Source organism: Molossus molossus, unplaced genomic scaffold, assembly GCF_014108415.1.
Source record: "Molossus molossus isolate mMolMol1 unplaced genomic scaffold, mMolMol1.p scaffold_m16_p_1, whole genome shotgun sequence".
NCBI classification, from domain to species: Eukaryota; Metazoa; Chordata; class Mammalia; order Chiroptera; family Molossidae; genus Molossus; species Molossus molossus.
In genome coordinates this window covers 158026246-158039292 of record NW_023425344.1, presented here as the reverse complement: position 1 = coordinate 158039292, position 13047 = coordinate 158026246, and the positions used below count along the sequence as shown (strand labels likewise).

The window sequence follows — 13047 nt, the reverse complement described above, 5'->3', positions numbered from 1 at the left end:
AAAATATATAGAGAAAAATACCTAACATGGAAATACATTTGTTAACAAGGGTCAGTTGGGTAGTGGGATTAAGGATGACACTTTATTCTACATTTTAATTTATTCAATACTCTGAATTTATATTTATTAAAATAATTTTATTTATAAAAATATTTCACATCAGAAAAAGGTAGACTTAAATAAGTTGGTACATGTAATAGTTAAGATAACCCTAACGATCCTAACACATAAACTTTAGCATTCCCATGACTAACACAATAAAAGCCTATTTCTTGTTCACACACAGCCCAAAATAAGTTTTCCTGGTGAGTAGTGCCCCCATTTATTTCAAGGGTCCCAGTTTGGACAATAAAATACATGGTCAGCCCATGCAAAGGAGCCCAGGCTTATTCCCCTAAAATAGCTTCCAAGGTCCTCAGGTTCACCTGCATTAAAAACTGGAAGGGGAAAAACCTAGACAGCCAGGCACAAGGGTTTGTTATGGGCCAGGACTAGAAGGTATCCACATCACGTCCACTCGCATCCCATTTGCTATGTTAGTCACACAGCCACACTTGACTTTGATGCTGGATGATGTAGTTCACCTATGTTCCTAAAAGAAAAGGAAATGGTTTTGCCACACTGATACCTCTGCTCTACCACAATGCTTAATAGTGTTTGCTGTCTATATGGATCAAGAGCCCTAAATATTTTTCTGCTCATAAAACAAACATTTCCATTTTAGAAAAAATTGGTAATATAAAGGTGAAAAAAAAACAACTCAGATAAAATAGTTGTTCTGCCTATTGCCCTTTTTTAACACAATTAGTATCAACTTCTACACATCATTTTACATTCTACTTTTTCCACTTATATTAGATGATACAAACTGCTCCTGCCATGAAGCTGTCTTCTAAAACTTGGGCTTTTTAGCCCTGGCCATTTTGGCTCAGCGGTTAGAGCGTTGGCCTGCGGTCCGGAGAGACCCGGGTTCGGTTCCCGCTAAGGGCATGTACTTCGGTTGCAATTTGTCCCCGGCCCTGGTTGGTCGTGCGGGTGGCAGCCACTCGATGTGTCCCTTCACGTCGATGTTTCTCTCTCTCTCTCTCCCTCCCACTCTATCTGTACAAAGAATGGAAAAATATCCTCGGGTGAGGATTAAAAAATAATAATAATAATAAAACTTGGGCTTTTTAATAGATGGATTACATGTCATCTCATGAATATTGGAAAGTCTGAGCATTTTTTGAAGAGGGTCTCAGGGAACATGTCCACCTCCAGCTCTTTCTCACGTTTATCCAGGGGCCCCGGGTCAGCTACTCAATCTCAGAAGTCAACTTTTCTGTCAGGAACACTGAGGGCCTGGAACCTTTTGTTGAGCTTTCTCTGCCACCTCCAGGGCTTGCAGTTCCTTTTCCCAACAACTACTCTGATGGGAAGATTTTATGCAGATCCCATTAAATTTGCTTTGTCACCTGCTCTTCCCTACAGGGACACCAGCGCAGCCAGTTCTCAGCAAGACAGTGCCTCAGTGGTGTTGGCACAGCCTTCTCCCAGTACTGACACTCCATGAAATAATCACAAGCTTATCAGCAGAGACTTCCCAAGGAGTTTCCAAAACGTCCTTCAGAGAGTGATATTAAGGCCGCCCTGGGGATGTCTGGGATCCCTCCGTAGGACATGGCCTCCCACAGAGCCAAGAACAGCTCGCTGGCGACTGACCAGAGCAGCATCAAAGGGGAAGTGGCCCGGCAGCAGCTGGCAACTGCCTTCCCAGCAGAGCTGCACTGCTGGTGGCACACGGGGCACAGGGAGGAGGTGGGAAACGGCCTACGTTAATGTCCCAACATCCCAGAGGAGAAAAAATTGTAACTGACGGAAATGCAATAAAGCATCCAAAGTAGATGTAACCAGCTCTGCATATTGTGAAACATATCACTGTATCATTAGTACACGGTAATAACTTTTATGAAAATAGAAAATAAAAACTTGCTTGCCCCATCTACTCTCATATATTCCCCTTTATCCAAATGTTCCCTCTAATCCCCACTCTCTGGCAAATAGACTTTTAACATTTTTATTGCAAAATATACAGACATGAAAAGTGCACAAAACATAAATGTACAGTGTACAGGATAATTATAAGACGAGCACTACAACTTACATCAAATAGACCATGGTCAGCATTCCAGAAATCCCCCATATGTCTCCTCCTGGTCAAAATGTCCTCTCTGCCCTCCAACCCCAGACTTTATTACTATTGTGACTTTTGTCATAACTACCTCCTTGCTTTTCATCATAATTTTCCACCTATGTTGCATTTCTATCCCATGGTGTTTCATTTCTGCTAGTGTTCGACTTTATACAAAGAGAACCATACTGAATGCAGTCTCCTCGGGTTCTTTTTCTCAACATCATGTTTGTGCTTTTCATTTGTGTAGTTGCATGTACAACAGTCACTCGTTTTCATTGCTATGCAATATTCCATTATATGAATATGCCACAATTTGATTAGCCGTGCTGCTGGTGATGGACCTTCCAAATGCTTCCAGTTTGGGGCTATCGTGCTATGACCTTCTTGGACATGTATCTGATGGAAATTTGCACATGTTTCTCTAGGGTATACATGTAAAGGTGGGAAAGGACCAAGCTGGTGACTGTAACTGGTGTCTCCCTGTGATTTAAGGGAGACTTTCTAACTACTGAGAGTGACATATTTTTACATGTTTACTACCCACTTGAATTTCCTCTTTGGAGATGAGGCTGTTCAAGTCTTTTGCCCATTATTCTATTAACTTGATTATCTTTTTCATATGTGTTACAAGCATCTTTGCTCCCTCTACAAATTACCCTTTATTTCTCTTGATTTTAATAGATCTAATTCATCAATCTTTTTTATTATAATTAGTACTTTTATGTATAGCAGTGAGCAAAAGTAGGTTTACAGTTGTGAGTACTCAAAACAGAGTTTATTCGTGTAATTCTTGTATTATGTGTATTACAACTGTAAGCCTACTTTTGCCTACCCTTATATAGTATTTAACCTTTCTAACTATTATGAAGACATTATTACATTATATTTTCAAATCTTCATCCACACTTAAAATGGATTATTGGATATCGTGTGAGATAAAGATCAAGTTTTTCTTTGCTATACAGAAAATGTGTCCTTACAGGATACCATAGAGATACTTATTATTCCAGCACCATTGCTTGGGGAGAAAAAAAGTCTTTTCTCCTCTATCTGTCAAAAAACTCCCATCATAATTCAAGTGTCCACATATGTCTGAATCTGTCCCAGTGGGTGTGGGATCTCTATTTCTGGTCCATTAGTCTACGTCTATACCCCGTCAACACCACTCTGTCTTCATTACTATGGCTTCATTTGCTAAAGCAAGTGCTCCCATCTTATTCTTACTCCTCAGCAGTGTCTTAGCAACTGTTGGCCATTTGTTTTTCCACATATATTAGGAATCAATTAAGTTCTATAAAATCCCTCTTTGGTACAATGAATCTATAGATCACTTTTTGGAGAATTAACTCTTTTGAAATATTTTGTCTTAATCCACAAACATGGAATCTCTTTATATTTCAGTCCTTTTAAGTTCTCTTAATACAAATTTATAATTTTCATCAAAAAAGCTCTGCACAGCCCTGGCCGGTTTGGCTCAGCGGTTAGAGCGTCGGCCTGCGGTCCTGAGAGACCCGGGTTCGGTTCCCGCTAAGGGCACGTACCTCGGTTGCAGTTTGTCCCCGGCCCTGGTCGGTTGTGCGGGTGGCAGCCACTTGATGTGTTCCTTTCACATCGATGTTTCTCTCTCTCTCTGTTCCTCTCTGTCCCTCCCACTCTACCTGAACAAAAAATGGAAAAATGTCCTCAGGTGAGGATAAAAAAAAAAAAAAAAGCTCTGCACATAGCCTCCATTTTATTTTTTGTTATTTGATCATTTTCATGCCATTTATGTTAACTTTTTCAAAATTTCATTTTCTAGCAGTATTTATGTATATATAGACATATGATTAATTTTTAGATTCCTTTTGTCTCTAGAAAATTTGTTAAACTACCTTATTAATAATAGTAATTTATGGATTCCTTGGCATTCTCTATGTACATATCATGCATCAATTCCTGTCTTTATACCTTTCACTTCTATTTCCTGCCTAAATTCACTCACTAAAATCTATAGCATAATATTGAAGAGACATGATGGTTATGGCTACCCAGCTGTCATTGCATTATTTCACTTTCAAACAAAAAGCATTAAACATTTCAGCATGAAGTATTTTTGTGTGGCATTTTTGCTGTGGTATTTTTGTAGATAATTTTTACCATATTAAAGACATTTTTCTAGACCATTTTTAAATGAATGAGGATGAATTTTAGCAAGTGCTTTTTTGTTTTGCTTTAATTAAATAATCACATGGTGTTTCTTCTTTCATCAATGTGATGTGCTGTAGCAATTGAGTGTAGAATGAAAGGTCACCCATACCGAGAATGAACCCATGTTAGTCATGATATAATATCTAATTAATTGCTAATATCATGCTAATTAATTGATTTGGTTTGCATCAATATTCAAGTGATAGTGGCCTGTAATGTTTCTTTCCCATGTTGTCTTCACTGGTTTGGCATTGAGGTTTTGCTAGTCTCATAAAGGAGATGCATAGCATCTACTCTCCAGAAGAAATTCTATAGCAGTCTTTGAATATTTTGTGGAGATTTTCAGTGAAGCCACATGAGCCTCTGGCTGTCCTGATGAAATATTTTTGATAACTGAATTAATTGATTTCATCTTGATGAGAAAATTCAAAGTTCTTGAGTATGTTTCATCAGTTATGTTTTCTAGGGATTTATCAATTTCGTGTCTATTTTCAAAATTATTGGCTTTCCAATACTTACAAAACAGCATAGATAAGATTTATATATATACATATATCTCCGAGGTATAAACCCTTTCTCATTGCAAATAATTTTGCCCATGTGTGGTTTTACTTCTCTTTATCTAGTGCCTTTCATCATCAGAATTTCTGAATTTTTACATAGATCAATTTATTCATTTTTCCTTTATAATTAGAAATGGTTAGTGTTTTGTATGTCTTGTTTAAAAAAATTTTTCTACCTTATGTTTATAAAAATTCTCCTATCTCTTTTAACTTTTTATTTTTACCCTTAAATTAATTAATTTGAGGTATAATGTTAATCAGATTTTATCTTTATACATGACCACCACATTTTGCTATAAATTATTTTCCATTATCAATCATTTTGAGCCAACTTTTTATTTTCATTGTGATTTAGATTTTGAGTCATGATTTACTTAACAGTCTATTTCTTTAGTTTTAAAAATATAGGGGAGTGGACAGGGTCTTTCTCTGGGCACAGCTTTGTAAGGTCACAGCTGGCTAGGTCACAGTTTTGTAAGAAAATCCAACAGCATGCTCCAGAGCTCATGTAGCACTGCAGTGGGGTGGACCCAGAGTTCAAACATAGATGAAGATCAGATACTAACCTCACAGTTCTGTTAGAGATGATCATTACAGAAAAATCAAGAATTCAGTAACCAACCATAAACTCAAGATCAGTGGCAAAATCAAGAATAAAAATTCAAAGATCTTGGAAGACAATTTCAGTGACATCAAACCAACAAGCATAGATGCTGGTTGCTCATAAATCCAGGACCTCCTCCACCACATCCACAGGCAAGCAGAGGGCCATCCCCACCGCCAGCTCGGCCAGCACCATATATGGGTTTTCTACTCATATTTTGTTCTGCATTTCTAGCTAAATGTATTGTGGTCTGCAACAAATTATGTATAATTTTAATTCTTTGAACACTTTTTAAGACCTACTCTATGGTTAATATTTTGTAAATATTCTATTGTGCTTATAAAGTTTATCATCTTGATTTGTTGAGTAAGGTACATTATCACTTTTCATCAGCTATCTATAACTTCTATATCACTACTAATCAATTTATAAGATGTGTCTAGCCCAGCCGGTGTGGCTCAGTGGTTGAGCATCAACCCTTGGATCAAGAGGTCACCAGTTCAATTCCCAATCAGGGCACATGCCTGGGTTGCAAGTTATAGGCTGGATCCCCAGGGAGGGTTGTGTGCAGGATGCAGCCAATCGATGTGTCTTTCTCATCAATGTTTCTATCTCTCTTTCCCTCTCCCTTTCTCTCTCTAAAAATCAATGAAAACATTTTTTTTAAATGTGTCTAAAAATCTTCCCAAAGGACCATGAGGTATTTCTTTCTGGGTAGCCTTTACTTACTGTTGCTATTGAGAATTCAACCTTTAATCACCATCCACTTGAAAGTCATCCTTTCTCTAGTAATCTCTTAAGATTTCTGCCATTTCTTTATGACACTGATTTCTAGGTATGCATTTCTCATTATTCTACTTGAATTTTATTTATCTCTTTAAACCCCTAATTGGATGTTTTTCATCAGTTTTGAAAAAAATCTCAGCCATTATTTCCTTATTCCTTTTCCTATTCTTTCTTCTTTTTTCCTTCCAGAACTCCAATTATACATATGTTCAACCTTCTAATTGGAATATTTTCTATATTTTTATCTTTGTGCTTCTTTGTGTTTTATTCTTGACACCTTTTTCTGATCTACTACACATGACAAATTTTCTTTTCATCTTTGTCTAATCTATTATTACTTTCACCACTGTGACTTTAATTTTGGTTATTACATTTTTCACTTTTAGAAGTTATATTTAGTTCATTTTCAAATGGTATGTCTCTTTTTTAAATGTCATGTTCCCTGCAGTTCATTTAAAGCTTGTTTTTATATCAACATACTTGTTTTATAATCTGTATCAGATTATTCCTGTAATATTATCCCATGGTTTCTTAGTCACGGTATCTTATTTCTTTGTTTGCTTGTTGATCTTGTTTACATTTGACAATGTGCTTGTCATTATAATTTAAAAAATAATTTTTAGGTGTGCTTCAAATCTGGAATTAAGTGAATTTCCTCTATGATTGCATTTGATTCTTCCAGCTACTTTGGCACATCTATAACCACGATGACACACGTTTAAGGTCTGAGACTCCACGGACAGTTCAAGTAGTTCCAATCTTTCATGAATTACCTACAAGGACTAGCCCCCTACTCTTCTTTATTGAAGATTTTTCAGGTCCCGGTTTCCTGGGCAAAGGAGCCCTAATTAGACCTAACTGGGTGAATGTGGTTTTGTTTTATTCTCACCTAACTTTATGAGGTCATCAAACCAAATGTTGTGGGTTCAGCAAATACCCTCAGATAAATAGCTACTTAACTGGACTAGCCCCCTACTCTTCCATATTACTTCAAGGGTACAGACTTCTCAGGCCCTGGCTTCCTGTGCCGAGAGGCTCTGATTCGACTTAGTTGTGTAAATTTCATCTTTGTTTTCTTCTCCTCTTATTGTATATAGGCATCAAAACACAGGCTCAAATTTTGTGGGTTAAGCAAATGCCCTCAGAAAAATAGGTACTTAACTATCGGATTATAATGTTTTTCTGAGCATACTCAGAACATTCTACATAGTTTTAAGTGCATCTCAAAACCCACTGTATTAATCTGCAATGCTCTGCCGGGTCTTACCCACAGTGTTGAATGGGTGGTTTCAGGTCCTTAGATTTACATATTACTGGTATCACAGCAAGGATGTACCCCTTCTTCATAGCTCCCACCCTGCACAGAGAATGAGGATTTGGACGACAGGTCTCATATCCTGGGTGAAATAGGATCTTACATATTTCCAAGCCAGGCTCTGACAGCTCTCAACAAAATCAGCTCACTAGCCTTCCTGATACAGAGAGCAACCTGAGACACAAAGCATTTCACCTTGATTGGGAAGAAGGCAACAAGAAGACTTCAGCTGTGTCATAACTTGTACTGAGACTTTCTCCAGGCTCAAGTGACCTAAGAAAGTTGCCATCAGTGGTACAGCCTTGTTCTCCCATTTTCCTTCTCTGCCAGCAATCTCCACCCACTCAGGAGAGAGAGCTACTCCATCTGCTTTGACAGCTTCTAGAAAGAGGTGGGAGCAGCAGGGTGTCAGCAGGCGGCCAGGGCCCAAAGGGCAAGGACAGGCAGGCTGATCCCAGAGGGGTAGAAAATGGAGGCAGTGGGCAGTAGCCGCTTTCACGCCTTGTTGGGATACTGTTGAGTAGGGTGGGTTTGGGGTCCCAGGACCCATGCCCAACGTCTCTCCTTGAGCCCTGCTTCCCATTCCTGATGACAACACTGACTGTGGGAGCAACTGTGGGAGCTCTGGTGTCAGCTTGGATTACCCTCCCTTCCCCAGGTCACTGGCAGTTGGTCGGCAAACCACCTGGCCAGCCAGGGGTGATGAAACCTACCACACCAACAGAAGAATGGCAGTGGGAACCCTCAGGTCCCCACCCTACCCTTCCTTCCTCTCTTGAAGACTGAAAATCTGGCAGCAGGAAGCACCAACAGCAACTGATGGGCAGCCTGGCCAGGAAGATGCAGCTACTCCTGCTCCTGGTGGCCTTTCTCCTACCCCCTGGGGCTGGGGCAGGTGAGTGACCTCCAAACCCTGAGGCCCAGTCCCATCCCACAGACCCTGGACCCAGCCTGCCTAGGCACTTCTTAACTCTGTGTCATTGGGCACATGGTTTGAAGTCACAGTCCCCAGGCTCCTCATCTATAAATAGGAATAATAGCAAAGCCTACCCCAGAGAGGTGCTATGACAGTTACATTAGTGAGTGTACATGAAACTCTTGGAATTGCCCCTGGCATGTAGTACGTCCTTTGTAACTCTGCTCTATGAATCTTTCTGCAGCCCATGTGTCCATCAGTGGTTCTCAACCTGTGGGTCACGACACCTTTGGGGGTTGAACGACCCTTTCACAGGGGTCGCCCAAGACCATCAGAAAACACATATTTCCAATGGTCTTAGGAACCAAGACATCCGTCTTAAGGCAGGTCTGCCCACATTCTGATACACCCACATACAACATGAGGAACTGTATTAAAGGGTCATGGCATTAGGAAGGTTGAGAACCACTGTGTCAAAGCCAAGGACACGAGGATACAGCAATAACAGTCCCATCAGCTCGCATCTACATTCCTAAAAAGCAGTCCGTGCTGTTCATGAGCTGGTTATGAGCTGGGCTTAGAGGGCTCGGAGAAGCTCCCTGACAAAGAAAGTACCTGGGCCCTGGCCGGTTTTGCTCAGTGGTTAGGGCGTCGGCCTGTGGACCAGAGAGGCCTGGGTTCAGTACCCGCTAAAGGCATGTACCTCTGTCGCAGTTTGTCCTTGGCCCCGGTTGGCAACCACTCAATGTGTCTCTCTCACGTCGATGTTTCTCTCCCTCTTCCTCCCGCTCTCTCTGAAGATAAAAGCAAAAAATAAAAATAAAATAAGAAAAAAGAAAGTAGCTGGGAGCTTTAGGTAGAAGCGACTCCAGAGGCTCTGGGTCCCAGCTGCAGAGATCTCTCCACACTTTGAGAGGCGGAGCTGGCCGTGCCAGGGGCGAGGGTGGCTCTCCTTTGAAGGAGGTGTAGGAAGCTGAGTGTGGGGTGAGGAGCCAGCAGTGTTTCCAGCAGATCCCCGGAGCCCTCTCCCATGATGTGGTACCCTGCAGACCCCAGTTCTCACCACCACACCTCCTTTCCCCGCATCATGTCTGTAGCTTCCCCATCTTCTAGCCTTGCTGGAGTGACCCAGCTGGGAGCTCAGCGAGTGCAGAGGTAAGTGCTGAATACTTCCTTCCAGGGGAGATCATCGGAGGTCAAGAGGCCTGGCCCCATTCCCACCCCTACATGGCGTATCTTCTTATCCGAACTGAAAGAGGTGTGAGAACTTGTGGGGGGTTCCTGGTGCGAGAAGACTTTGTGATGACGTCAGCTCGCTGCTGGGGCAGGTGAGGAATTAAGGGTCTTCCAGGCAGCCAGGAAGGCAAGTCTGGAAGAGTTCATAGGAGCATGCAGTGAAAACAGGTTTCTAGCAATGAAGGGGTAAAGACAGACTGAGGAAACCCGCTGGGCAGGGAACTGGCTAGTGTAAATGAGGACAAAAGGAAGAGATGGGAGGCATGTATTAGGGCTCAAAATATGAATTCAAGCTATTTCTCAATTAATAGTAGGGGAGGCAGAACTTAAGGTCACTGTGTCCCCCATCATCTCCAGTGCAGGGATTTAGAGAAGCAGAGGGCACAGAGATCTCAGCTCCAGAACTTTCCTGTCCCCTCACTTCCCTCAGCCACAGTTTTGATGCCCTGGACTCTCCATCCGCCCTGCAGAGCAGGTAGACTTCAGCTCATGTGGCTCATACCTACCTCTAAGCCACCATTACTTTGCAGTCGTATTCGCGTCATCTTGGGGGCCCACAACATCAGGAGGCAGGAAAGGACCCAGCAGAGTATAGTGGTGCTGAGAGCAATCCGTCACCCTAGATTTAATGAGCAGAACAACCTGAATGACATCATGTTGCTGCAGGTACCATCTGCCTGACCCTCTGGTCCTCTACCTGAGCTGGCTGACTCTCAGCATGGGGGCTTCACCTTGTCCTGGGGCCATGGAGGAGGAAGCAGGGGCAGAGTGGCGGGGGGGGGGGGGGGGGCGCTGCATAGACATTCCCTGAGTGCCTGCACTCTAACCTCCAGCTGGAAAATAGAGCCCGGCAGAATCAGTTCGTGAGGCCATTGGATCTGCCTCAGTCCCAGGCCAGGCTTTGTCCGGGGTCCCTGTGCACTGTGGCTGGCTGGGGCCTAATCAGCCAGAACAGGAGAACAGACACGCTCCAGGATGTGCAGCTGAGAGTGCAGCGGGACCAGGAGTGCAGCAATCTCTTTGGTTCCTACAACGGCCGAAGACAGATTTGTGTAGGAGACCCGAGGGGCAGGAAGACCACCTTTCTGGTAAGGACACAGGCGTCTACCAACACCACCTGAGACAGAGGGGTCGGGGCAGAACGGGGCAGTGGGAACAGACGACATTCCCACAGACTCAGTCTGGGGGCCAGACCAGAGTCAAGTGGGGGCTTTTCCCATCAGTCCAGTCTCGGGGGAAAGGGAGGAGCCCCGCACACACAGCGCCCACATACGCAGTGTTCCACAGGAAAGGGAAAGGTACTTTGACGGGGGTTGAGCTGGAAACAGTGACCACAGCCAGGGCGGAAGCCTAACAGGGAAAGACCCAGGAGCTTGACCTCTGCACCCCACCACCCCCCTCCCTGAGGGCCGGACCTTAGGGCACCAAGCACGGGGAGGTGTGGAGTGCCGGGCCTGGCTTAGTGTCCCTTCCTCTCCTCACCCACAGGGGGACACCGGAGGCCCCCTTGTGTGTAGCAATGTGGCCCACGGCATTGTCTCCTATGGAAGCAGATCCGCGACTCCTCCAGCAGTCTTCACCAGGATTGCTCGCTTCCTTCCCTGGATAAATAAAACAATGAGCCAATTTAACTAAAAGGGAGCACACTGAAACCTCCCTTGTGTCTGACTTCTCTGGAAGTCAGCTCCAGTGGGGTTGCCAGAGCCTTAATAAATGTCCATGTCTAGAATGGAAATAACCACTTTCTCACATTATTAAACATCATTCTGTACAAAGCAAATGTATCCAGGACTGAGCCTGAGCTCCTCCAGGAAAAAGGGATCTTTCCCCAGGACCAATAAACCTCCCACAATCCCATCCTGGGGGACAGGGTGAGCTACTTCCCAACTCCAAGCCCTCCATTGCCCATCCCCCTCCCCACACAGCTTTGGGGCCTGATGGAAGGCCATCCATTTCCCCAGGGCAAGGCTCTCTACTCCCCACCCTACCAGAGCCTCTCCTACCAGATATTAAATTATACTCTAAAACTCTCTGCCCCTGGTGTGTGTAGCACAGGCCAGTCACAGCTAAGAATTAAAATTCCACCCAAGGTTCAACTTAATATATGACAAAGGTGGCATCTCAAATCACTGGGAAACAATGAGCTTTTAATACATGGTGTTAAAACAAGTAGATAGTTGTGTGGGAGGGGTGGAGGGCTGGATAAAATTGGATCCACTCCTCACACCATAATCCAAAATAACTTCCAAATGGATCAGAGATCTAGATGTAAAAAATTTAACCATACTAGTCCTAGAAGAAAGAGAAGGATCTTCTTGCTTAAAAATAGCTAATGCACACCCATATTCAAAGCAGCACTATTCACATGGCCAGGAGATAGAAGCAAACCAAGTGTCTGTCAATAGCCAGAATCCTTCTCTCAAACCCCCATGCCCACCCCCACTGTACTATAGACAATGTTCTCATTTTCAATATGACACCGGTCTGCTTCCTGTTTTCATACTCTAAAGTTATACCAAACTCAACCCAAATGTTGACTAAAATAAAACTAAAGATTAACCCAGGGTGGTCTACATCAATATCATATTCAAATAAAAGATTACTGAAGTCAGCCCTGGCTGGTTTGGCTCAGCGGTTAGAGCATCGGCCTGCGGACCAGAGAGACCCGGGTTCGGTTCCCACTAAGGGCATGTACCTCGGTTGCAGTTTGTCCCTGGCCCTGGTTGGTCATGCAGGTGGTAGCCACTCGATATGTCTCTTTCCCGTCGATGTTTCTCTCTCTCTGCCTCCCTCCCACTCTACTGAACAAAAAATGGAAAAATGTCCTCGGGTGAGGATAAAAAAAAAATAGGTACTGAAGTCATTTAACTTAAAATCACACTTCAAATACATTCTTAAGGTGACTATACAAAATCTGCTGGAAGGTTCTTTTACGTCCATCAAAATGTCAATTATTCCTTTGAGTGTGGCCTTTACCATCTGAACTTTGCCATTTCCATGATCTAAATGGAATTATCACTGAACACCTATCAAAACCAACTGTCTATACACAGAAATGTTTTGGTTAATTTGACCATTATTTTATGGGAATTTCTAATCAGAAAGTCATTTGCCTAATATTCAGTATGAGCTATTTATCAACAAAATTTTAATCAACAATGTATCTTTGATAGTACTCAGTCATTCTCTCTCTGTCTGCTACCACCTAACCATAGGAACTCTATCACTTGCATGTTCTGGGGGATAACAGTCTCATTATTAAATGTT

The 13047-nt window shown here is 42.8% G+C and overlaps 1 protein-coding gene across 1 annotated transcript; it reads left to right on the top strand.

The window, feature by feature from the left end:
- The first annotated feature begins 8459 nt into the window (after nt 1-8459).
- On the top strand, nt 8460-11415 carry LOC118643159 (cathepsin G-like). The gene is made up of 5 exons (XM_036281087.1): nt 8460-8523; nt 9725-9872; nt 10311-10446; nt 10614-10868; nt 11269-11415. Exons 1-5 carry the CDS (start codon nt 8469-8471, stop codon nt 11413-11415), a joined length of 741 nt encoding a protein of 246 aa, XP_036136980.1. The 5' UTR covers nt 8460-8468.
- Nucleotides 11416-13047: the final 1632 nt, after the last annotated feature.